Raw genomic sequence first — 27716 nt, 5'->3', positions numbered from 1 at the left:
CGGAGCTGAGGTCATTTGTGAACGGTCCCTTATACTACAATAGGCCTGCTAGCACAAGTAGTTCATTGCACTTTTTACTTTAAAATATACTGTGAATCTCAGAAAACGAAGTCATCGGGCACAACCCTCAATGTAGTTGAATTCGAGTGTTCGTTGTAGCTAAGTGACCAACAAGTTGCGTCACAATGCAGGGCCTATCAAACGGCCGGCTACGTCTGTTTCTACAGACTTTCTACAGATCAACGCGTAATTCATTTAGTAAATTTACATCATTTACCGTATGTCCAGACTAGCATTTCGTTGTCAAGTAGCTGAGGAGAGGGGGTGGATATGACTGCGACTCATTGCGACACATCTGTAGATCTCTGCCGATTTTCCACACCCAAAACGCCAGTGCCTAATCCCCCCCCCCCCCCCCCCCCAGGTCAGAAACATCCACTAACAGCCATCTGGCCGACCTCTCTTGACCCTGGCACACACAAAGACACGTCATGTCCGACGCACGTGTCAGCATCGCATGTGTTGATCAAGTTGGTGTGAAAGAAAGTTTCTGATCAGATGCATAAGAGGTACGCAATTGGCTAGACCAAGTGTGTAATGGTCCACGGTGCAAGTGCCATCGATGGCCTTTTAGAATAGAGTAAATAAAGTTCAATGTTAGTGCGTTAAGTCCGAGTGCGCTCATTTTAATGGTTTAAAAAAAACCCAGGGAATCTGTCTCCTACTCCTACTGTTGAATCCAAGTTTTCCTTGAGTCCAAGTTCCACTGTGTACCTCAAGAACACTCGAATTCAATAATATTAATAATAACACAAGTAATAATAATAATAAAAATAATAATAATAGATTGCACATATAATGCTGCATCCCATATAAGTATAAGCTCTGAGAGCTTTACATCAATCACATGATCACTGAGAGCAATTCAAGCAAGGTAAAATATTTCACAGAAATAAGAAAGAACAATTCAACCCCATAATAAAGAACTTTCACCTTCATACATTATATATATATATATATATGAGAGGCGGCGTGGTGAAATCAGGCGCTCGTCAAAATAATGAAAGTAAAAAAACTGGCATTTTTTCGCAGGTTTGGGAATTTTTATCAAATTTTTTGTTTTTGGCTCAACACCTTTAAATAACACAGAGTGGATTTTAATGAAAAATGTTGATTAAAGGCATAAAAGAAGTAAATTTTCAGTTTCCACGGGCTCTCAAGCTAAGGAAATAACTCAGCTTTGGCGGCCATTTCCCCGCTAATACAAGTACATTAATTATATATAGATCAGCACATAAGGACAGCAGTAAAAGCAAAACATATCAGCACTTACTAACACACTATAACGATGAATTAAACAAATGAGTCTTTAACAATCGCTTAAACGTATTCGACAAACATGGTGGTCGGGCTTACGACTTCATTATAACCGAGTTTCAGCGTTTTATTTCCACCTTCTCAATCAATGGCAATGAAACACGTATTCCTCTACCAAATCAAACGGGCCTCAACCACACATGACCCTCACTCCCTACCAAGCTAGCTATGTCTATAATTTTTCTTGCCACTTGGAAGTTAACAGCTTTTATCGGTTTATGTTGGATGAACTGTTATTATATTATTATTACCATTTCTATTACCATTATTATTATTACTGTTATTAATTTTTTATCCTTATTATACTCTTTACTTCTAGAAATTTCAGATTTTGCTGTACTCTGCTCGTTAATTCTTCCTGAACATGGTGTTCAAAACCGTCGTCTTCTAGTTAAAAAATATGTTTTCATGCCCTGATCATTACAACTTAGATCAACTGATAGACAAATTGCTTCAACCCTGCCTTTTAGGGCCAACCCAATATTATGACAAGGGGGGGGGGGAAAAAAACTTACATGCATTCAGAAATTTTAAATTTTATTATCAGTCATCTTGTTCTTTGGCTGTCTCATCTCTGTCACGGCTTGCCCATAGTCTAATAAAAAAATGCTTGACAAGTTTCACATTTGTGAAGAAAAGTTATTCTCCAATGTACTCTTTTGTGACCCTGAAAGCTACTGTCCTCTGCAAACCTTGCCCCATAAACTTCCCAATCGTAAGGTTGCCTTATAATAAACGAGTGATGTGCTGTGCCTTTCAAAGATCTTGAATTTCAAACTGGAAACCAGACAGATTTTCTGCTGCACGGGACTGTCTTTGTTCAAACAGACTGTCACTTTTCGCATACCTTACACGATCGCAGACATTTCAAACGAAAGGATTTTTCTCCTCAATGTATTCTTGTGTGTCTCTTCTGGTTGTTACTAAATGCAAATCCTGAACCACAAATTTCACAGTAGTAAGGCATTTTTTCCTAAGTGTGTGTGTGGAGGGTTTTTTAAGACTCTTTAGGTTGCTCATCTTTGAAAACGTTGCACCACAAACTTCACACTTGTTAAGCCTTTTTCCTGTGTGTGTTCTTTTCTTTAGTGAATCTTTAGACTTACACTGTCGGAACCCATCTGCGAGTGGTGATTTTTTTTGTGAACCCTTAGACTACTCGCCTGTGAGAACCACTTTCCACAGATTTCACACTTGTAAGGCTTTACTCCTGTGTGTGTTCTTCTGTGTCGCTTCAGGCCACCATTAAGTGTAAATCCTAAGCCACAGACCTCACACTTGTAAGGCTTTTCTCCACTGTGTATTTTTTGGTGAACCTTTAGATAGCCCTTCTGTGAGAAACTTCCTCCACAGATTTCACACTTGAAAGGTGTTTCTTCAGTGCGCTTTTTTTTGTGAGCCTGAAGACTACTAACCTGTGAGTGAATCTTTAGACTTACACTACCCATCTGCAAGAAGTGTCCTTTTTTGTGAACCCTTAGACTACTCGCCTGTGAGAAGCACTTTCCACAGATTTCACACTTGTAAGGCTTTTCTCCTGTGTGTGTTCTTCTGTGTCGCTTCAGGTCACCATTAAGAGTAAATCCTAAGCCACAGATCTCACACTTGTAAGGCTTTTCTCCACTGTGTATTCTTTGGTGAGCCTGTAGATAGCCCTTCTGTGAGAAACTTCCTCCACAGATTTCACACTTGAAAGGTTTTTCTCCAGTGTGCTTTCTTTTGTGAGCCTGAAGACTACAAAACTGTGAGAATCCAACTCCACAGATTTCACACATGAAAAGTTTTTCTCCGGTGTGTATTCTTTTGTGAACCTTTAGCTCTCTATTTTCTGCAAAGCGTGAACCACACACATCACATGTGTAATGTTTTTCTCCCGTATGTCTTCTTTCGTGGCGCCTTAAAGCGCCTTTTTGTGCAAACTGTTTATCACAAATTTCACAGCTGTAAGGCTTTTCCCCTGTGTGTGTTCTTTCGTGACACCTTAAATCTTTTTTTTTCAAAAACTGTTTATGACAAACTTCACAGCTGTAAGGCTTTTCTTCTGTGTGTGTTTTTAAGTGACGCCTTAAAGAGTCCTTTAGTGCAAACTGTTTACCGCAAAATTCACAGCTGCAAAGCTTTTTTTCTTTGTGAGCATGAGTTTTTTCATGATTCTTTAAATTGCCCTTTCGAGAAAACTGTCTATCACAAACTTCACACTTGTAAGGCTTTTCTCCAGTGTGTGCTTTTTGGTGAATCTTTAGGTCACTACTTTGTGCAAACATTGAACCACAAACTTCACACTTGTAAAGCTTTTCTCCTGTGTGTGTTTTTCTGTGACCCTTTAGCTGGCCCCTATTTGCAAGCCCTAAACCATCAACTTCACATTTGAAAGGCTTCCCTCCTGTACTCGTTCTTCTACCAGTCACAAACTTGAGCCCAACAGGAGGGGCGACACTATTTACTTGTCCAGTATGAGTCGCCGTGAGCAATTGATGTGCAGTAACACCAGAAGTCTGAGCCTGAGAACGGTCCATATTGACATTCCCTTTTAATGCCAATATCATCCTTATGGTAGGATAGCAATCTTTCGGCTTTGGGCTGCAATTATTATCATAATTTACATTTTTGCTGCACATTTCTTTACCATACACTTCACCATCATGATAGAGATCAAAGCTATTCTCCGGGTCATGGATAAACGAAGAAGAAGTTTCTTCCGAGACACAGTCAACTTTTCTTTGATCCGTCTCAAAAGTTCCGATGGAACGGACTCCGTGCCTCTGCTTCGTAAGGTAATGCTCATTATGCTGTGTTGCCGGGTGTGTTGAGGCAGTTTGCATACTGTTGTCGTAAGGAACGCCACCTGGAAAAAAGATAAATGATACACAGTTAGCCTATTTTTCTTTTCTAAAAAAAAAAAATAATCAACACATCCATCGACACAATTTAGATAATTATGCAGGCAGATGTCGTCAGGACCAACCCAGCAGATGAGATGTTGTAACGTCCGAGCAGAGAAAGACCTATACACTCGATAAAAAATCTCCCCACTCGGAAATCAAGCCCAGGTGTCCTGCGTGCACTGGAGATGCCCTTGACGGTTACCTACACAGCAGACGCCAATGTTATCTGACTGAGTACCCAAAAGACTTTTACTTTTACCAAACGAATCTATCACAGTAATATCAGAACTACTAGTACTAGTCCTGGCAAAATGTCGTCGTCTTCGAATAAAATGGCAGCCGACACACTCCCATCCATATCTTTCCTTTTAGTTTTGTTTTTCTCTCAAGCCCATAATCATTATATTATTTCAACCTTTCCAAACATGCACACATATCTCATTATGCTATAGTAAAACATCGGACTTTCATTATACCAAAATATATCATGCATACTAGAAAAAATATGAAGGTAGTGTGTGTGTGTGTGTGTATGAGAGAGAGAAAGTGTGTGTGTGTGTGTGTGAGCGTGTGTGTGTGTGTGTGTGTGTGTGTGCATGTGTGTGTGTATGTGTGAGAGAGAGAGTGTGTGTGTGTGTGTGTTTGTGTGAGAGAGAGACAAAGACAGTGAGAGAGTGTGTGTACGTGTGTATGTATGTGTGTGTGTGTGTGTGTGTTTGTGTTAGAGACAGCGAGCGAGAGAGAATGAGAGAGAGAGAGAGAGAGAGAGAGAGAGAGAGAGAGAGAGAGAGAGAGAGAGAGGAGAGAGAGAGAGAGAAAGTGCGAGCACACGCGCGCGTGTGTGTGTGTTTGTTGTTGCAGATGCCAGGTCATAAACACATTAGTCAGCTTATTTCTTACTTAGTCACCCCCCCCCCCCCCAATGTAAGGTCTGGTATAGTTTACAGATTTAACACCCCACACGCCACTGTATCATCATCATCCAGTGCCAGATCTGCGACAGGAGACATCAGCCATAATGTTTTCCCATTCATTCCTTTGCTTGGATGCTCTAAAAAAAAGCTACGTTTCCATGGTCTTTCCCTGTTACCCATTTGCTTATGTTCCCCAAGTAGATTGTTCTGGGCCTACTCCTGCCTCATCTGACTTCAACTTTGCCAGTGAGAGCTAGATGTTCAAGACTTTTCAGGAGTCCCAAAAACTGTATTTGTCGTTTCCTGATTATGTTTTTAACATTGCACGTCCCATGTGGGCTTCATCAAGCACAACCTCCTTTGATTTCTTTTCCTTCCACGATACTTTTAGCAGTCTTCTAAGAAACCACATTTCTGTTGCTTCTATTTTATTTTCACACCACTGTATACTCTCATAAATTATGGGACATCCAGAATCAATTGGTAAAAAACAATAAAACTGAAGATTCAACGAAAGGAGATGGATTCCCCCCTTTTTTTTTCTCTTTAAAATCAACAAAAATAACTTGGATTCAACGAACACTTAAATCAGCAAGCTTGGATTCAACGCGGTTCTTCCAAGGTGAACAGCCCAGCAGATGTGGCTTCAACTGGCTTCGCTCAATTTTCTCCCACAACGAACTTTATTCCCAGAAACCATCCATTGCACTTGCATCGTGGCCCATTATTCACTTAGCCGATTGCATGCAACCAATCAGCGGCCTTCTTTTATACCAACACATGCCTCTCATTTCACTGGCTTACAGAAATCTAAACCTCTTGCCATCGGCACCGCTCGCGCCCCACAGCATGATTGTGCAGGTGGTGAACCAGTCAGCAGTGCAGTCAGCATCACTCCCCAAGCATCACTTCCCGTCCTTCTTTCTTTCAGCCTCTCATGGTGAGACAAGGACAACGTTTTGCCTGTAACAATAACAAAGAAACACCTACCTGTGGCCAGAAAGGCTGTAAAGCCGGGTCTTTAATTGAGAATGCGAAGTGGATTTGTCCGAGATTCGAGAGTAGCGCGTTGGAGCGTGTTCCGGAACTCCGTGGAGTCAATACAAAGAAAGCATAGGGACTGAAACGTGACCAAGCATTATGTTCGAGATACCCGAGAATTCGTGATTTTCGTATTCAAGATTCAAGGACTCTACTGTATTAGGTGCTAAAAATTCCCATTACAGTGGAACTCGGTTTCAATGAAAAGACTTGGATTCAACGAAAGGATTCGGATTCCCTGATTGTTTAATTAAAAATAACTCAGATCCAACTAACACATATATAATCAAGCTCGGATTCAACTAAGTCACTTGCAGGGTGAACTGCTCTAATATGCGACCAATCAGCAGCCTCCTTTCATACCAACACATGTGTTGTTTTCACGCACTTATGTCTTAGTGTATGTCGGGGTTGAACAGGCAGCCAACACATGTGTGAAGTGTGACTGTGTGTGCGTGTGTCTGTGGGGGATGGGGGGGGGGGAGGGTACAAATGGTCCGGGCGAGGAACGTGACACTTTTTTTCCCCCCGGCTACTGATCAGAGATATTACAATGATTTATAAGCTAATCTTGACATAGATCTACGTAGTGAATTGCGCGCTGGACTGTGGAATCAAGCGTTGCCGTGTGCTAGACTCTACACAGCCACATAAAAATAACTTGATTGGCAAACAATACGTTATAATAGATAATAGATTACACAGGCGTGCATTTGAACACATCTACAGGCCCTTTTGCGCAACAGTGTATCCTTGGTAGAGTTCAGTGTATTTTCCTGGAATTTTCCAGCAATTCTTTAGTATCAAAGAAATGAAAATGCCTCTCATTTAAACAAAACTACTTTTGATTGAGAAAGCTGAATATATTACATTTCTTGCTCTGTGCCTGTAATTATCTCTTCCAAAAACCTCATATTTGCCAATAAACACTCGGATTCAACCAAATTGAAGGCAAGGCCCAACGACTTCGTATCACATATCTTTAAAAAATATAAGGGGGTGGCTGGAGATCAAGCGCAAACAAAAAGTTATTTTTAAAAAGCCAACAACAGCATTTCCGCATAAAATGAAAATCTTGCATCCAACATTCTAAACTACTACGTAAAAATGGTGAAAGAGAACAAAACTGCACCATTAGATTCAAAATAGTGGTCCCAGTAAACGTAAAAGTCTTGTAGGGAATTCTTTTTAAAAAAATAATAAATAATTCACGCTGCTAAATATGAGACACTGAATTCATACTTTGATAAAAACCCTAAGTTTAACTGACCCTACATGAAAAAGTATAATCCGCTTATATCAACATGCTTTGGGAAGTGGATTTGATGTCAATATAATATAAAAATGTTGATAAATGAAAATATACAAAGCCAAAGAGGAAAAAACAAGGGGAGGTCAGTGGTAAAAAGACAACACTATTTTTAAACTGGTTGCTTCCCTTGATTCACAACTACACAGTGAAGCTATCAACAGGCAGAGGAGAGGGGGTTGGAGTTACGGTACCAAAGACCGAGCAATGCGAGACGCCCACTACACACCAGCGCAAACTTTTTTGTAGCATCCTTGTAAGGCCTGTTCATAATTTATATATTATGGCCTGCTGCTAGGGAAAATGGAAAGGCGAGGCACTGACTCACTGACCATGGCACTTCACAGCGATAGACTGAGAATGGGATGAGGAAGGGGAGTGAGTAATCAGGAGTGGGGAAAGGGAGGTGATACCCAGCGCGCGAGACTCTCACATTTGTGAGGCACTGTACTGTACTGTGTTGGAGACTACACTGTGTAGACCCTAATGACCTACTAAAGCCTGGTGTGTCAAATAGGCTACTTGGCGGGTATGCGGACTTCATGAAGAACTATATGCGTTGACCGTTAGCGTGGCTTCCCCCCCCCCCATTTATGTTCACGGGCTTCGACAGGTACCCAGGAAGCATCTATAGGTGCCCAGGAATCATGTCGATAAAGCAGAGTGGGCTGAAAAAAAAGTTGATATACAGGTCTCCCCTTTTAAGGCCAACTTAAGAGGTTCCTTCACCCTTTGGTTTACTATTTTAAAGGGTATTTAAACCCTTGTTTTAGAAACTTAGAGGGTAAAAGTCAATATCTCATCATAATTTTATAGTACGATTTTTTGCTTGCAAACATTTAACTCATATGCAAATTCACACAGACACACATAGAGTGACAATGACTATGATTGAATGCTAACGATTTTAATTAACTTAAGAAATAAATGAGTACTATTGACTAGAAATAGAATTGTGTCCATTTGGATGGGTTAAGAGTGGTGGTGGTTGAGCAGTTGAGTCTATCAAAAATAAAATAAAGTTGACAAACCAAAAGGGGTCAACTCCGACTATAATACTCCAAGAAAAATAGACCTGCCACTCTATGAAATCTAAAAGTCAGGATCTCAGTGGGGGAAAAAAATTGGGATCAATAACAAATCACCTAGGTCACTGCCAAGCTGATTAAAAAAATTCCAAGGGTGTTCATTAAATTATTTATTATCATCACGTATATTCCCTCTGCGTGCGTGCGTGTGTGTGGTGCATGTGTATGTGTGTGCGCACGCACATGTGTGTGTGTGTGTGTGTGTGTGTGTATGTGTGTGTGTGTGTGTGTGTGTGTGTGTGTGTGTGTGTGTGTGTGTGTCTGTGTGTGTGTGTGTGTGTGTGCGTGTGTGCCTGTGTGTGTTTTATCTTTTTTTTAAAATCCTGAAGTATCATGTCAAGGTCACCTAGTCCAAGTGTCCCCCCCCCCTCCCTCCCCACGGATAAGTCCCAAAAGACGCTTCAACCAGTGTGCATGAGAGTGCTTCCCACGACAGAAAAGAAGGCAAGAGTAAGATTTTAGAAAAATCCGGCATAACAGGCGCAACAAAAAATTAAACCAAAAAACAGGGTATACGCGATCAAAATCGGGAAAATCGGGATGCTTGAGATTTAGGGCAGGGATGAGTGGCAGGTTTGGAAGATAAACTGATTCATTATTCTTCAGAGCCATCCCAGGGTTCTCACATTCCAGTCTTTCCACACTTTCGAAGACGGACAATTCATGTTTATATTAGAAAGTTAAAGAAGGATGGGGGTAATCTCACAGTAGGGGTAAACTCACGGCACGACACCGGCAAATGTGAGCGACAAGAATGTGGGCGGAGCTTCTGTCACGCTAAAGCAAGCCTGTGTTGCCGGAAACTGCGCGCAGCTGATAAGTAGGTCGACTAGTCGACTTCTTCTGACACACAGAAAGTGACTGTCGTGCAAGTGTGTGGGGGTGTTGTCAAATCATTGACTCGGCTTTGGGATAGAGAGGGGGGGAAATGAAGCTTGCCAGACACACACCACCTACGTCTTAAAGCGTTGCAAACCCCGGAAATGAAATTATAAAGAGTAAAGCTCACGCACAACCAAAACTTAAAGGGGGTGGGTAATCTGCAGGTTTAATGCGTAAAGGGGAGCCCTGGATAAGAGAAATTGTTTAGTGAAGATATTGAAGGAAAAATTTCGTTATTGAAAAATATGTCGATATGTCTAAATGTCGATACATCGGCTGTCGATATATGTGGATTATAATTATACTGTAATTCTTTTTACCTTGATCACAGCAACCGAAGTCAGCAGAGCATGAATTTGTGATGTCGCATTTCAAAAGTGCTGGATCAGCAGAAACAACTGATGTTGAGCTGCTGGATGCAACACCACCATTGTCTGGGTTTGAACTCTGCACCAAGCTCCGCACATCAGAAATTTGCAGATGTATTTCTCCAGCCTGACTGGAACGATCCAACATTAATCCACACTCCCGTTCAAACACTTCCTGCTTCACATTATCATTCTCTTCCACATTTTGATCAGATAAAAGTCCAAATTGTGGTTCGTCTTTAACAACATCAGCCCTTTTCTGAATCGCGTTAGTTTTTTGGTCTCGTTCTTCTTCAGGAAACAAAAACAAAGGCTCTTCTTTAATCTCAACAATGTCAATAAATTTGTTTTCCACCGTCTGTCCGATATCATCAGTTATATTGCATGGTACTTGCACCAAGTTAGAACCAGACTCTTCTTTTACCACAGTCTCCACACTTCTACTTCCAATGTCAGGGGCAACATGATTTTTATTTACTTTATCAGTGCTATCACTGCTACAACGAGACCTAGAAGAACCAGGTCCAGGTTCAGTTTTCACAACAGGAAAAACATCAAGCCCAGGTGTTACATCTTCATATATATTGGTATCTGCACATGAACGTTCACAACACGAATGCAGTTCCTTTTTCATATTGACTTTCATATTACTATTACTAATAGTAGTATTACCATCAATATGACTATAACCTGAGGGAAATGTTGTCTCCTCCCTCTTACTCTTATTTCTATCCGCATTCAACATGTTTAACAATTTGTTTCAAACTTTGTCTTGACTTGATGTCTTGGCTCTAGATATGTCCTTTTAAATGAAAGTAATACCGTTTAATCAGGATTAAATTTTCCCCAATTGGCCAATTGTTTTTTTTTAAAAACAAACCCTGAAGTCCAAGGCCAACTAAGGTTCCAATTCATTCCAGTTCCAGTAGTAAGTCAATAAGACCTGGAACAATAGACTTTATATTCTAGCCCGTTGGCAACGTAGGCTAGACTCCAAAACAACAATCTTCTAAACTAAACTGAGTCCTCGGACTATTTCCTCACCACACCAGTGTCACGAGCACCATTCTCAGGAGTCTCACCCACTGCGGCTCAGTCTAGAATCTATCTGGTCTCGGAGTCACATTGAAGACTGCAGGCACTCACTGGTCACACTTGTACTACACACATCACAATCATTCCAAAATGTTGCAAACAAAATGTTATCTAATATGACGTAAATTCGTCTAATAACGGACGTTGAAAACACAGTGCAAAATTGTCTATTTCAAGCACAAAGAGTCAAAACAGCAGGAACACCACGCAATCACAGTTCCTCCAGCGTTTAGATCTAGTAGGCTATGGATGGAGGGAGTCTTGACGAACCGGATGTGAGGGGGAGGGGTGTGTAAATAAGCTTTAGCAGTATAGAAAGAGAGAAATCGTACCAATACTTTGAAGTCCGTGGATCAAAATTAAATAATTTTGTAATCTGTGGGCATGGTAAATGTTAATATATTACGTAAGAAACAGTTGCAGATGTCCAAATATGATTACGGTTACGTCTAAATTGTTAAACCTAAACTGCCTTAAGGAGCAGGCCCATCTGTTGTTCTGGAGTGTATCCAGGTAAGAATTAAGAGTCTTAAGCATCAGTCCCTTTGCTGGCTTTTGACTTTAGGCCTTGATCTAGATCTAGTCTACTTTAGACTGTACTGTAGGCCTATTTAAGAAAAAATAAGTTGCCTTTTGTATACACTTGGAAAGGCATCCGGCAGATTATGGACAAATTATTGTTCTCTCCCTTTTTACTTTGGTATAGAAATCATCCATAAACTTGAAACACATTTTTGCCTTAGGCCTGCACGTGTTGTTGCCGGTCCATCATTTACAGAAATTTACATTTTACTGTGCTCAGTTTTCATTTTCTATGAGTTAGTCAAAAATGTAATAATGTACGATATAATAATTCGAGTCAGTATTTATATAATAATAAAAATAATGGATTGCATTTATATAGCGCATATCCACTTATGCAATGCTCTATGCGCTTAACATGATACATATTATGGATTTACAAATCAATTTTAAAGGTACATAGTGTTACATACTCGTGCAAACACAATTCACTCACGCACACACGCACCACACACACATACATACACACATACGTACATATTATGCACATACGCACATACAAACTCACAACGATCTATACAGCTTGGATGGATTCTGTCTAATCGAAATATGATGAAAATAGAAATGCGTTTAGTTTCTTCTTTAAAATTTCTAGATTTTCTGCTTTTCTAGAACCCTGGGGAACTCCGTACTTTAGAGGTAACCTATCTGACACATCATTGCCAATTTTGACTGACATAAATCTATTGTCTAGATATGATTTAAACCACATTAGAACAGTACCTGATAGTAAAAATGACTTTTCCAATCTCTCTAGTAAAATTTCGTGGTCGATGGTATCGAACGCCGCTGACAAATTACAAATCAAGCAGAACCAAAACACAGATTTTTTAATTATCGATTTCATTTAAAACATCTGATGATACCTTTAAAAGAGCGGTTTCCGTACTGTGGTGCCTTTTATAAGCAGATTGAAAAGGTTCTCCCATGGTTCTTATATATATTTTCTGTGTCGACTGCAGACTTTCACTTTGATTTATATATCCCATATAATAATTTTATTATATGGGAGATCGAGTGGGGAGAAATGGGCCACCATGGGAGGATTTTTGGAGAAAAAAACCCCGAAAGAACTCAAAAATGAAATAACAAAGGACAAATTATGGTTTATATCAATCAAAGCAACATTTATTGTGTTTAAAAACCAGTTATAAGCAGTACAACAGAGATAGAATGGTGGTTTTATAGGGTGCTGAAGTCGACATATATATATATATACATGTATATATCTGAATTCTAAATGTGGGTGGGAGTAATATGGCTCAGATGGTGTCATTAGATTTCTATATGATGAGCTGAGGAAAACATGTCTTCTACTGCTGGTTTACAAAGTGTGGACTCTTTTTTTTTGCCCTTTCCTCTGAAAAAAATCTTCTCCGACATCGATCTTCGTCTCATTCTTTAACAACAACCCCAACATAATAAAACGAGGTGGTTTTTATTGAGAACTCACACAACATATGCCACCGCTCTGCTGATGTTATCCGGCCCAACTGCTATAGTTTACTCGTAGTACCACGCACCACGAGGTACAATGTCTTTTGGGACTTTGTGAACTGTTGTGATTCCTGTTTGGTCAAGATTGAGTATCTGAGCTGCAGAGACACCCAGGTTACTATCTTGGATTAAAGAGCCCGCTGCTAGTTGAAAAACGTTACACAGAATGTCTGCTGAAGGCTGTGGCTCTTGCCTATGGGGTAGTCCTCTGGTTGTCGCAAACCGAGTTGCCGGTGTCTCCAGATAAAGCCCATATGCCACTCCTTTCTGAAACATTTTGCATCATCCCACAAAGATTGGTACGAAAGGTCTTAGTCTTAGGTGATTTGCAACAGTGATTTCATAGACGAGATTTCTGTAGTTAGCAATAATTGTCGAACGATAGAATTTTGGCACACTTCAACATGCACTGCGCCAATTCAGCCTCCTATTCTACTGTGAATACTTTCATGTGAAATATATTATGAAATATACCTCTGATGCTATTAAAAATTAAAAATAAAAACAATTTTTAAATTCTATAAGCCAAATACAAATGTATCCCCTGATCGCCACTATCTAGACTAGCTGTGGAGCCACAGAAGGTGATCGAATTGCTGCCAATGCACCCACACATATGCACGATTTTGTTAATGTTATTTCCAAGAGTACTTTTAATTAACCTCTTACCTCATTATTATTATAGTAAACTATGCTTCAGTAAAGTGTGCTCATGGGACGCAATATATGACAATAATTTTATTTGCCTGGAGCAAGACACATACTAGATCTACATATTAATATAATGTCATATTCAGTCCAAGCCAAAGTCCTGTTTTTTTTCTTTCTTTCTTTTTGTGGGGGAAAAAAGGGGGGGGGGTCAATTTTGATTTTCTTTCATTACAATTACAAGCTGTCTCAATCTAATCTAGCGAAACTGACCATAATTATTGCCTCGGCCTAGTTCAAAGCGGAACCTGTCCGAGAAGCAGTAATTAGACAGTAAAATTGAAGTACCTCTACCTTGACGGTTTCTCGGTTCGCCCAAACATTTCAGCTCACTGGAAATTTCAGAGATAGACAAAGAATAGAACAGACAATAGTTGCCACCCCTGCTCAAAACGGACGCATTTTGATGTCTCATATTATAGCCTATGAAATTATTTCCTTCACGCAACAGTAACAGATCAAGACATAATATGTAGTACCGTGCGCAAGGAGTGCGTTGAAATGTTTTTTTAGTAGTGTTTTTTTCACCGCTGTAAGGCACTGTGCTCGTAAGCTCAGGACTTTTACAGATTTAGATTTAGATTTAGAAAGCCTCATTTCGGATTGATCAGCGAATCTACAACGGTAGCGCCTTCTTCATTGGCCTAAACAACACAGAAGAACCACTGCCCCCCCCCCCCCCCCCCCCCCCCCTTACGTTGCACTACGACAGTCCGTTCCGGGACAGGACCCGTCTGGAAATGGAAACCTTTGAACTGGAGTGTAATGTACCGCACCTATCGGGACAAGACAGTTTTATCGCACCGAGTCCGGAGCAGTTATGAATTGCTACAAAATCAGTGGGACAGGACTATCCCATTCCCGGGTAGCATCGTCTGTGATTTGTAACAGAAACTTGGCAGTGATCAATCAAACTCCCCCCCCCCCCCCCCCCCCAAAGCGCTTTGAAGTGTAATTAAAATTAATATGAACCTGGCTATAACGGGGTTCTATTTGCGAAGACTCGGATATATCAGTGATATTGCAGCGCATGAACTTGCTTTCGATCCGTTTAATTATTAAAATTTGTCTCAGCCAAGACATTTCGTCTGTTTGTATTATCTTTTTTTTTTTGGTCAGAGTTTTACGGCGCTCGCAACTGCATAAGGTCATGTGAGTCCAATATGAGGGCGCGGGACACACCAAACATTTTCGGTAGGTAGGAAATTTGAATTTTTCCCGAGGCCGAAGCCTACTCTTTATCGATTTTATACCACTAAGGAATCTTGAACGTGCGCAACTTGCACACGGGACCTCAGAGTCAGAGATTTTTCGCCCTTGTCCGAGAAGGCTAGATGTAGACCTTTCCTACCAGAAGATCAGGGGTGTGACTGAAAGACAGTACAATGGAATCCTGTTATAACGAGAGGGAGGGGACCGGAGTGAAAAGTCCGTTATACCCGGATTCTCGTTATAAGGAATCCAGTAATAAATTCAATGGAAATAATAAAGTGGGTATAATCTAGCAGTTTGGTGTTCTGTTTATTTCTTTTTGTTATCTCCCCTGATGATGACATAGTTCAACATGACCTCTAGCCTCTAGGTCTTACTTGATCAAAAATCAAATCGGGTTTCTTTCTCAAGCGCTACCGATGTTGACAGCACGGCGTTGGCGATCAGAAAGAATGAGCTCTGGGCTAACTCGCCCGCTGTGTTGTCCCCCACCCCAACACACCATGTGGTGTGTTTCGTCTGCTTGCGCACGTTACTACACATTCACTCTATCCATCACAGCATTGTGACCTCTCTATCCCCGCATCGGAGAAGTGAGGAAATGGGGAGAGGTTGGCCTAGATAATCTAGACTAGGCTGGCGTATCACACGATGCGTTCTTCTTGTCTGCGCTTACCACACCCTCCCCATCCATTCGCCCCGGCCTTCATTGTTGGCAAACGTGGGCTCTCCTATTCTTTGTTTCGCTCAAGGAGTTGATGTAAGGTCCTAGGTTTCGCTAGATCACCAACAAGTTTCTCAACTGGCGAGGCTTATATGTATAACTGGCCTGTGCGCTGTTCACAGCAGCAGCAATATTCCGCTATATAACCGACTCCTGTGTGTGTCCGATTGCGCTATAGCAGTATTTTATTTACAAAGATAAAGAAGGGGAAAAAACGGGGTTTTAGTAGTGTCTTTATAACAGACTTCTCGTTGTTTCAGGGCTCGTTATAAGTGGACTCCACTGAAGTAAGAAGGCGCAAAGAGTAACAGTAACAGTAGAAAGGCTGCAGAAAGAGTCAGGAGCCCAGAGGAGGGGGCAAAGGGGGTGAGTGGGAGGGGGCAGAAAGTGGAGACGGAAGCAGATGACGGAACATTTCTAGAGTACAGGAAAGGAGGTGAAAGGAGACAATTTTACCCGGATTCGAACCTTGGACCTTCGACTTTGAATGAGGGGCAAACACCTTAACCTCTAGGCCACGAGAACCCCCTTTGAAAGATCGCTTGCTGTAAAGTAAACATGACATAAACTTTTAAACACATAGAAAGCTGAAGGTGCAATGGTACATGTACTGGTAGTTTCCCTTGATAACGGTTATCAGGACTCGCTTATAACAGGGAAAAACGGCCGGTCCCGTTATATCCGAGTTTGACTATTTGTGCAGTGGGAAAGTAAATCATGTTTGTACAAGGCTGATGTTGACTATTGTAATCGAAATTGAAGTAAAAGCCAAGGCATAGATTGTTTGTTTTAGTACGTATTTTACGGCACTTGCAACACAATAAGGTCATATAAGTGCCGAAGATTAGATGTGTTACAAGAGAGTAACAAACACAAAAAAAGAAGGAGGAGAGATAAAGACGATAGATGTTGGATAGGAAAGAAGAAGCAAACCACACCAGAGCACCCGCCAACCACCCACAAGGCATAGATAGAAGTACATGTACATGTTATGTGAAACAATCGTCTCGGGATGGGAAGGTCTGTCTGATCAGGACAGAAAACTTGAAAATAAACAGTGGTCAAAGCTTTCAATGCCCATTTCGTAGTAGTAGTAGTAGCTGAAAAAAAAATTAGGATAACAACGGAGGTCACCATAAAGCCTACGGAATTGAGCCGAGAGTAATCTCAAATACTGTTTTCTCTTCTTTTTTTTTTTCTAATACGAAGCAACAGAGCACAGACACATGCAAGCTCGATTTCGCCCATCTTGAACTTGAAGATCAGATGCAATCTAGGCCATGAGCGGGCCGAATGGTGAAAAAATATCAAAACACACAAAAATAACTTAATCGGGCATTAACTTGCGTTCCTCGCGCGATTTTTTGCTAATTTATTTTGAGTCGTTGATCACGAAAATCTTATTATTTTTTAAAATTTGGACTATATAAAGGACATTTTTGGAATACAATTTTTTTCACAATTCCGATTATTTTTCTTTATCATTCTTTGATGAAATTAACAGAAACGCATAGTTTTACATTTTTGGGCTCAGTTAGCATAATTTCATAATTTTTCTTGCATAAAACGACGGGGACAGAACAATTACACCACGCTTAAGTCTTTATTTCACTAGTCTTGCCTAAGGCCTATCATGTAATACACTTTAATTTAGAATACAATGTGTAGTGTACTGCTGATTGGCCCCATCAATCAGCGGAAACATAGTATGCGTCTGCAAGCTATGGACCCCCCTCTACTAAATTATCTCGTCAAGGCCGAGTTGGTGTTTTCGGCATCATTCCATCCAAACTTCATTATCTCATTACAACAGAGGTTGGAATTTTCTCATCAAGTTCCATCCAAGATGTTTACATTACATTTTAAAAAATTAATACCCCCAGATTTGTATCTCTCTCACTGATCTACTAAAGTCCATGGTACCAAATTTGCCTCATAGAACTAATCTAGTTTATTATTTGCTGTTTCATTTGCCTAGTCAAAGTCAATGGTGTTGGTCTGGATTTGGCACCTTCCACACGAGTCTTCCTCCTTACTTTAAACGTATAATTTTTTACAGTTTATTCAGTATCAAATTTTTCGTTGTAATATATATATTTAAAAAATAATTATTAAGGCCTTTCATTAATTTATAACTTTTGGCCCAGTGCACTGATCAACCGTCTTGGGCACAAAGTGATAGAGTTTGCAAATGATGATAAAAACAATTTTTTCCTTTGTTTTAGTAAGTGTTTTACGGCACTTGACTTGCAACATAATAAGGTCATATAAGTGCTAAAGAATTGATGTGTTACAAGAGAGTAACATACACAAAAAAGGAGGGGAGATAAAGACGATAGATGTTTGATAGTAAAAAAAGCAAACCATACCAGAGCACCCGCCAACCACCCACAATTTTTTTCATTATCTAAGGCTCACACAAACGTTATGTACTATGTACCCCTTAGCAAAAGAAGAAAAACCCTGTATTGAAAAGAAATGATTTGGTCATTTCTAAAGCGGAGGACTGAATCCGAAACAGTGGCTCAATTACAACAAAGTTTTCGCCGTGAGAAATTAGTGGCCGAATAAATTAGCCGTCCACACTTGAAGTTCGACAAACAAGCAGGGACTACTGTTATATACAACAGTACAATTACTTATGTGCCACTGCACAACACAAACATAAGAAGAGGAGCCCTAGATCACAAGCAAGACGTAAACCACCAATTTTTGCATGACATATGTTTCGTTTATTGCAAAACTCTACACAGAGCAATTAATGCTTAGCGGATCATATACTTGTGCTTGACTTAAGTAATTGGAAATGTAACTTTTCCTGCTTTACATTATTAGAAAGCAAAGTCTAGAAAAATGGCAAATCTGTCATGTAAAAGGATGCTGAAATAACAAAAGATTCAACACCCCTTAACACATTACACCCTAACTCACCCGGGAATTCCCTTACGCGCTCCACCCTGACTCGCCCGGAACCGCCCGCGCCGACCCAGCGTCTTTAGAAACGAAAGTCTCGCCTTGACGAGACTCTGGGGCCGGGATTTTGATTTGCATAGTTCAGCAAAAAGTTTCTTCTTTCGTTTGATACCGAAACGACATTTTTCGGGCCAGTAGTTTTAGTATTAGAGCTGATCGAAGTGCGATCGCGTTACCAACACTTCGAAAGTGTCTCGACTTGTTGAAAAGCGACACAATTGAGTTCGAAAACGGAAATAACGATGGATTTGAGCAAAAACGAGCATGTGACAAATCAGATGGCTCAGATTTTGATGAAAATGTTATAGGAAGAGTTTGGGGCGATTCCGATTGATCAGACGGAGAAAATCTAGAATTTAGATCTAGGGCCCGACCGCGAGGCTGAGAGTGAGAGTGACTGGTCGGACACCCCGATTGAAATAAAGTTAGAACATTTCCAACAGTTTGCGCATACAGAAAGTTATATTTTTCTGAAACTACATTCAGTTTTCTTTTTAACTTCTATTTTTTCAGGATTTTTGGAATTTGTTTAGTATTTTTTTAAAGTGTTTTTTAAAGGCTAGTATTCACGGGAGGTGGGTTCTTTCCCCTTGCTTAGGATCTAACAATGGACTTTCCGTCCAGGCCCTTAGGGTGTAATGTGTTAATAATAGCTTTACTCATAATTTCATTACAACATTTGGGCTAAAGCCTGATTCAGCCTACCTGCACGAGATGACAAGTGACTAGTTCATTTTATATTTCAAAATAAAAAAGCAAAGCAAGCAAAAATGCCCCAAAATAATGACAGATATTTATATAACATCGGTACTTTTGTGTTTTTCTCAGGACTTAAATTACCACTTTTGTACACAATTTGTTCAGGAAATGAAGCAAGCATATTTCAGGATTATGGGAACCCCCCCCCCCAAAAAACACAAAAAACAAAACGCTAATCAAACTGGCATGTTCATGAAATGAAAAGAGCACAGTCAGTCTATTATCAAAAGAGGAAAACATAGCCACATGAAGATGAAAACAAGCAATCACATCACACACACACACTCACGCACACGTATATATATATATATATATATGATCACTAATGACGATTGAACTGAATGTACAGGCAGGGGAAGGTTTTGCTGTGATTCCTAGATATATCCATGTATACAAAAGCAAACATTGGGGACACTAATAAGTTTAAGATTTCGCCTCCTTCTCTGCTTGCCGTCTCTTTACGTCCCAGTTGTAAACCCGAGCCATATCTGGAGGACAGGTTAAGGAGAAACAACAGAAATGTAGATACATAGGAATGATAAAACAACTCTCTAATTGAATATATATTGAAAACCTCGAAATGTTATAACAAAAATATAACACTAACACCCCCCCCCCCCCCCCCCCCCAACCAAAAAAAAATCCCCAGTAATGAGAAACAAAGAAAACACACTATGTAGAACTATGTTGTTAAAACATTATGTAATTTGTTCCTTGGAACTATGGGTGAAATTTGCCAGATGATTTAGCAGTGTGCATATTCAAAGTATAATTCTGATCTTTTACGTTTTTGTGAGAGCATAATGCTTGAATTCAAGGGTGGCAATAGTGTTTCAGAGGTTCGTTTCCTTTTGTTATAAAATACTGGAGCCTCAGACAACAGACCAGCACCATAGAGAGCTAGACACAGGACATGTTCGTTTTAGCAAGGTTTTACAGCACCCGCAACTGCATAACGTCATATGAGCGCCAAGGGGTGGATGTCAACAGAGAAGTCCAAACGGGGAATCGGGCTTACCTGCTCACATCTCTAGCCTAAACAGCACAAGTCTGCTTCAACACCCCGGAAATAGCAGTTAACTAGAGAGAGTGACAAACATACAAAAGAAGTAGAGGCAAAATGGGGACGATAATAAGTTTGAGGAAAGAAAAAGCAGCAGTTCCCCCTATGCTGTTCCGGCACAGTATGAGCATGACAATGATAAATCAGCAGATTTACAATTCTACTGTGCATAAGAACATGTTAATATCCCCCCTTTGGGAATGGCCTAAAGACAACTTCAGTCAGTAGCACCAGGGTCAGACACAGGACAGAAGGAACTGATTTAAAAGAGAACATTATAGCCTTAACCTAGTTGGAGTAAAGTGAAGGACATGGACACCATAATGGTAATTCAGTACAGTGAAAAAGCAAGAAATACGTAGAGAAAAAAAATGGAGAGAAAAGAAGTAGGACCAACGAGTGCTGCTCTCCTACTAGCGACAAACAATTTAATAACTGTAAGATGAAAAAAAAATACCTCGGTGACATGAATCACAAAGACAATTGCTAGAATCTCTTAACCCTATCCGTACGCCTGGAGTCATTTTGTACCCCAGGGGTTGTATTCTTCACATTTTAGAATACTTCTAGTGCGAAGATCTCTTTGAAACTTTCAGTATTTCTCAAAAAATCATTTTGACAGACAGCTATGCAAAGCTCCCTCATTGCGTGCTGCTGGATAGGTTTGTTTTGTTTAGTATAGGGTTTTACGGCGCTCGCAACTGCATAAGGTCATATGAGCGCGCGGGACACACTAATACTTTTTCGTTGGTAGGAAATTTTGAATTTTGCCCGGGTGGCGGCCGAAGCCTACTCTAATCGATTTTAGACCACCAAGCGATCTTTAACGTCCGCAACTTGCACACGGGCCCTCCAAGATTTTTCGCCCTTGTCCGAGAAGGCTAGGTGTAGATCTTTCCTACCAGAAGATCAGGGGTGTGGCAGAAAGACAGCAGTTAGGAGGAGCCAAGGAGTAGCAGTAGAAAGGCTGCAGAAAGAGTCAGGAGCCCAGAGGAGGGGGCAAAGGAGGTGAAGGGGTGGGGGCAGAAAGTGGAAATGAAAGCAGACAACAGAACATTGTTAGAGATCAGGAAAGGATGTGAAAGGAGACAATTTTAGAGAAGAAAATTTTTTGGTCGCTACCCGGAATCGAACCCGGGACCTTTGAATGAGAGGCCAATACCTTAACTCATTCGCTACATATTATTTTCGGCTTGTGGACGAATTCTTTTCGGGAGGGCGAAATGAGATGATGACTAGTGCGCAGTTCACAGGTCTTTGGGGCCATAAATTCAAATAAATATCAACATATTATATACCCACATTTTCAGTATGGTTTGTAGAATACATCTGCATGATCTATTTGCGTATTTTTCAACTTTGGTTCCTGTAAGAGGCGATTATGCAACACAATTGTGATTGGATGCGGATAAAATTGGAAAATAAAAAATTTATAATCTCAGGTGAAACTAAAAAAATATGTTTGCACCTAGTCAAATGATACCTCAAAATAACCATAACTGTATATAGAACAGGAAAATATTGAAAAATGTGCAGTTATTTACATACATTCCATAATATTTGTACATTTGGATCAAAGCATCCGATATTGGAAAAAATTAAAAAAAAAAAAATTTTGAAAAAAGGATCACAAACAGAAAAAAATACGCGTAACTTATATGGAATTATTCAGAATTGCATTTGGAATAAACCTATACATGTCTTGAGTGGTACTTTTTGATTAATTTCACCCAAAAGTAGCGATTTTGGGGAGAAAAAAATATTTTGACTATTTAGATCTAGGCCTAGATCTAGCACTCAAAAATATTGATTTCTCAATTAGAGTGCACCGGCAATTTGCGTCCAATAGTATCAATATTATAAAGAAGAGTCCAACACTTCTTTAGTGAGCAAAATAATGATACATTTTGTTGTGTTAAAGTACTAAGACTGGTGCCTGGGCTATAATTTGGGCTTCGCGATAAAACAAAGTCGAATAAACTACGAAATCATGTTTCAAAACTGAATCAAAACTTCCGATTTTTGGTGGAAACGCTTGACCCGGAAGTCAACATTATATTATGACCTTTATTTTAACATGGATATGTGGATTGGAATAGAAACCAAGCTAAAATTGAACGTCGGTTCTCGAGCCGCCGGAGGCGGCTTAGCGTACTGACGGCACTTGAGCCGCGCCGCCCCCACGGCTCGGCTCAGCGAATGAGTTAACCTCTAGGCCACAAGAGCCCTCTGGATATGTTTAGAAAAAAAATTGTATAAATTTATACTTTTATTCTGTACATGTTCATTTTGTGAAAAGAAATCGGTGCTGTATATTGAAGAAACGTCAGTATATCATTATTCAGGAGGATACACATTCCATTGGATACAAAAAGTCAAGAATGCAGGGAAGCGTTTTTGCTATCATGCTCATGACAAGTTCTATGTTCGTGCTGGAAACAAAATTTTGAGGGAGTCAATTTCTAAACACATTTTCCAGTCTTATGTGGCAGTTTTGTGAATATTTATAATAGACCTGCATGTGAGCCTCAACCAGATTGTCTGAAAATTTTGCGCAACCCCCCCCCCCCCCCAAGGAGCTTTTGTGGGTGTCATAAGTCATAAGGAAGGACTTTCGAGTAACGAGTGACCACCCCAAAAAACACAACAAAGAAGAGACCTAACCCTAACCCTACGTCTACCCCAAAAAAGAACCTGCAACGAGCCTAATGTGAAAAGGCCAGCAAAAGTTAAAAAAAAATTAAAAATTAAAAATTAAAAAACCACACTCCAAAATAAACAAGGCTTACAAGGAGCATAATATAATGGCCTACATCTAGATCTACATATATATTGCTAGATCTATAATAATAGGGTTTGATACAGTAAGTAACACAATAGAATTGGAATATGAATCCTCCATATATAGATCTAGAGCTAGTAAACTAAATAAATCTAGATCTAGATCTAGTAGAACAAGTGAATAGGATCTAGGAATAGGCCTTGGCCTTGAACTAGAAATCTGCATCCGATTCCGAACAGGGGGGCTCAGCTGAGTCTAGATTCTAAATAAATAAATAATTCACGCACCTGATGAAATGCCTTTTACCAACATTAATATTACAGCACAGCCTATGATAGGGTTGGACAAAATAGAATTGGAATATGAATCCTCCATTGAGGTCTATAATGATCTCTATATAAATCTAGATCTAGATGTCTAGATCTAGATCTAGATGTCTAGATCTAGATCTAGATGTCTAGATCTAGATCTAGATTCTATTTATCTAGAATCTAAATCTAAGTGAGTTGGACTGGAATTAATTCACACGATCTGAACAATTGAATTTGTCAACAAAACGAAATTCAAAATGGCCGGTCGAGCACGAAACAAAGTAGATAATTTAGGTCGTCGTCCTTTTTCGTATTCGCATTTCTACTCAGGTTCCGACAATTATGTCGGAAACGCCGACGTCGGCAGTCGGTGGTCGGCACGAACACGAAAGTGCCGACAAAGCCGACGGGAGAAAAGGGGGACGCTGGCAGTCGGCCAGGCCTCGCACTTCGCACATTGACTGATACAGGTGGGCCTAGCGATAGCATCGGCCGCCTCGCGGGTCGGGTCGCGATTATCGGATTTCAGACGATTGTCGGCAAACATGCAGGTATATTATAAGTTATTAGCCACTCAATATGTGTTTGTTGTTTTGACTAACTATAAATAGACATACATTTTAAGAGCATATAACTCCATAACGTGAGCAGCCATGGCATTGCTATTTCGTACCAATAAAGTAGTTAAGTTGCTTTCTCTACAGAACAAACTTGTTTTCATGTATGATATTTTTTGTTTGTGTAAGACGATAAAACATGTGTTGAAAAATTCATTTCACCGGCTACCGGTGCAGGTAGCGGGAGGTCGGGTTAGTGACCTCTGGGTGACCGGCCCGCCATGACCCGGTCACACCATCGCCGAGCCAACTATAATAGCGGTGTTTGTACGCCATGCACGACACATTTAGCCTCCGTCAGAAAAAAAAAACTACTGCCATAATTACTGGGAGTAGCATGCGTTTAACAGCCTTAAATCCTGAACAGGAAGCGGCAGGGTTTTTAAATTTCGGTAACAGTTTTCATCACTTGCAACAGAAATAGGTCATACAACTGCCGAAGACTAGGGTGTTTTTTTTTTAATTAAAGGTTTTACTAGAAAGTAGCATAAAAAGAAAAGAAGAAGGAGAGATAAGGATGATAGATGTTTGATAGGTAAGAAGGAGCAAGCCACACCGAACCAGATTGTCTGAAAATTTTGCGCAACCCCCCCCCCCCCCCCCCCCCAAAAAAAAGCCTTAGTGGGTGTCATAAGGAAGGACATCCGAGTAACGAGCGACCACCCCAACAAACACAATAAAGAAGAGACCTAACCCTAACCCTACCCCAAAAAGAACCTGCATCGGGCCTCATCTTAAAGGGATTCGCATGTAAAAAGGCCAAAACAAGTACTAAATGAAAAAAAAAATTTAATTAAAAAACCACACTCCAAAACAAACAAGGAGCATATAGATTCTAGATCTAGATCTAGATCTAAATTTTTATCAATATGGCTTACATCTACATTGCTATAGGGTTTGATACAATAACACAATAGAATTGGAATATGAATCCTCCATATAGACTATAGATCTAGATCTAGATATCTAGATCTACTAGACTAGTAATCTAAAAAATAAATCTAGATCTAGATCTAGATATAGAAAAATCTAGATCTAGATCCTGAAGAACAAGTGAATAGGAATAGATTCTAGGCTTTGAACTAGAAATCCGCATCCGATTCCGAACAGAGGGACTCAGCTGAGTCTAGATTCTAGATCTAGATCTATATCTAGATATCTAACTAGATCTAGATCTAGAATCTAGACTATAGATCTAAATATAATAATAATAATAAATAATTCACGCACCTGATGAAATGCTTATTTTTACCAATATTAATATTACAGCACAACCTATGATAGGGTTTGACACAATAGAATTGGATTATGAATCCTCCATTGAGGTCTATAATGATCTCTATATAAATCTAGATCTAGATTCTATTAGAACAAGAGAGTCGGACTTGAATGAACCCACACGATCTGAACAATTGAATTAGTCAACAAACGAAATTGAAAATGGCCGCTCGAGCACGAAACTGAAAGTAGATAATTTAAGTTGTCGTCCTTTTTCGTATTCGCATTTCTACTTAGGTTCCGACAATTATGTCGGAAACGCCGACGTCGGCAGTCGGCGGTGCGCGCGTCGACGGTCGGCACGAAAACGAAAGTGCCGACGAAGCCGACGGGAGAAAAAGGGGTCGCTGGCAGTCGGCCAGGCCTCGCACTACGCACATTGACTGATACTAGGCGGGCCTAGCGATAGCATCGGCCGGTTCGCGGGTCGGGTCGCGATTGTCGGATTTCAGACGATTGTCGGCAAACATGCAGGTCTAAAATAAATTATTAGTAATCGCATAAATAAGTATTTACTAGATACATGAACAGTTTACCACCACCCCCCTCCCCCCATTTTAAGGCATTGTTGCTTCAACTTCGGCAAAGGATACTGACTTCCAGCGTCGTCATTTGATCACGAATAAATAAAAGGTCATCTTCCACTTGACTGAGAGATTTTTTGGCAGCATCCAAATTTTTTGCCAATACTTCATCTGCTTCTTCAATTTCATACTCCAGCATTACATTTGCCTGCAAAAAAAAAAAGACAAAAATATAAAAACAAAAAAGTACAATCCTTAGACAAGGACAAGAAAAGTGCATGAAAATATATATATACGTAAAAACAAAAAATGCTTCAAATGTTGCCCTTATAATTTATTTCAGTGTTGATAACAGCGAAATGAAAGAACATTTTGAAACATAACATACTTATTGACAGCTAAATGCTGATGCAGCCCCACTCCCAAACAGTGCTTACGCCTCTAAACAAACTGATTTAGAATTGAGAAAAGTTCTTATTTCATTCTTTTGACAGCCTTCATTCCAATTTTATTAAGTCCTGTCCCATAATATACAAATGGAGATTCCAGAGTGAGCAAATGATTTTAGGAGATCATATCTACCCATTCAATTCCTAAATCATTTCTCTCTTCTCCATGAGTTATATGTTTCACTTTTTTCCAGAGAAACCTTGCAAATTCTCCTGTAGTAATTGGTATAGTATTACATTTATTCAATCTGTAACAAGAAGAAACAAGACCATACAGTATAAAATGGATAGGTCAAACACAGGAGACTCCAAATCATGTATCCGTCGAACTGTGCCCGCAGTCCCATTTTTTTTTCTTTTCTTCTTCTTCTTTATCTTTGTAAAATATCTCTCGAACTATAGATCTCTCGAACTTCCGAGGCCGGTCCTGATGAATTTGAGCTATCCGTGTTATACTGGAAACAGAATTCCAGGAATACAAAACGAAAAGGCCTAAGTCTATCAGACAGTGCAAAATGATTACTGTCCAACTCTAAACTGTAGCTATTGTGTCACGGTCAGACAAACTACCCAGAAAGGACAACTAAACATTCCAAAATACCACGTGATTTTTTTTTCTTGAAAAAATACAAAAATATCTTTAGAGTTTGTCAAGATCACATGAACGGCACACTATCCACTTTTTCACACATTCTGCAAGGCAAACCATAGCTCTTGTTACTGTTCTATCTTGACAAACACTCCAGCAATTATAGCGAGCGCACTTACCCCTAACCAGAGACAAACTTTTTCAGTGGGTGGCACAACAGCTTTTGCATACACATTATCTGACAACAGAAATCTTGTGGAGAAGGGCTCTGTATTATCCTGTGACAAGAATGAAAACAAAGAGAAAACGTAAGAAAAACAAGTGGACCCCGTAAAACACATCAAAACAATTCTATAGCCAAAGCAAACATCGGGGGGGGGAGGGGGCCCTACCTCTTGCAGGGCCGTGAATTAACAAATCAAAAACACTTCAAGGAGTAGATTACAAAATGATGAGTAAACTTTTAACACATAAAGAGTATCACTTTCTAAATGTAAAATTTTTAGAAATCAGTAGGCTTCTATGAGACAAAAAAGCTGTAAGCTATAATAAGTGATGTCGTTCACCACTTAAAATCACAATATTTAAACAGACCCATTTTTAACCAAACATTATGACAAATGGATCCCAGACAAAAGTTGTTCCCATTCAGGTTCATCAGCAAAGGCAATTATTCCTGAAACCCCCCC

General features: G+C 39.9%; 2 protein-coding genes across 3 annotated transcripts in view; both read right to left on the bottom strand.

Moving 5' to 3' along the window:
* The window catches only part of LOC101857422 (zinc finger protein 45), a 22514-nt gene extending 11118 nt beyond the window's left edge, over positions 1 to 11396 (bottom strand). The window contains exons 1-2 of one of the 2 annotated variants that reach the window (XM_005102264.3): positions 9817 to 11396; positions 1253 to 4222 (exon numbers count right to left, since the gene is read on the bottom strand). In XM_005102264.3, coding sequence (XP_005102321.1) covers positions 2463 to 4222; positions 9817 to 10609 — 2553 coding nt within the window. In that variant the 5' untranslated portion in view covers positions 10610 to 11396 and the 3' untranslated portion in view covers positions 1253 to 2462. Of the gene's footprint in view, positions 1 to 1252; positions 4223 to 9816 lie in introns of those variants that run through there. The other variant, XM_005102265.3, reaches the window with a different exon arrangement.
* Positions 11397 to 19210: 7814 nt separating this feature from the next.
* LOC106012296 (prefoldin subunit 3-like) lies at positions 19211 to 27383 on the bottom strand. Its single transcript, XM_013084801.2, has 3 exons — positions 27207 to 27383; positions 26059 to 26197; positions 19211 to 19902 (listed from the first exon to the last, which is right to left on the bottom strand). Exons 1-3 carry the CDS (start codon positions 27366 to 27368, stop codon positions 19838 to 19840), a joined length of 366 nt encoding a protein of 121 aa, XP_012940255.1. The 5' UTR covers positions 27369 to 27383; the 3' UTR covers positions 19211 to 19837.
* Positions 27384 to 27716: the final 333 nt, after the last annotated feature.

The sequence above is a fragment of the Aplysia californica genome, unplaced genomic scaffold, assembly GCF_000002075.1.
Source record: "Aplysia californica isolate F4 #8 unplaced genomic scaffold, AplCal3.0 scaffold00319, whole genome shotgun sequence".
Classification (NCBI taxonomy): Eukaryota; Metazoa; Mollusca; class Gastropoda; order Aplysiida; family Aplysiidae; genus Aplysia; species Aplysia californica.
The sequence above is the reverse complement of the archived record's forward strand: the minus strand, read 5'-3'. Positions and strand labels throughout refer to the sequence as shown.

Bases quoted from the DNA above. Each gene is read 5' to 3' on its own strand.
- LOC106012296 (XM_013084801.2), bottom strand. From the start codon at position 27,368: ATGTGTTTTACGGGGTCCACTTGTTTTTCTTACGTTTTCTCTTTGTTT. The intron at 26,198-27,206 runs GTAAGTGCGCTC...TTTTTTTTGCAG, and splicing joins AAGTTTGTCTCTGGTTAGGG to GCAAATGTAATGCTGGAGTA. The intron at 19,903-26,058 runs GTATCCTTTGCC...CCTGTCCTCCAG, and splicing joins AATGACGACGCTGGAAGTCA to ATATGGCTCGGGTTTACAAC.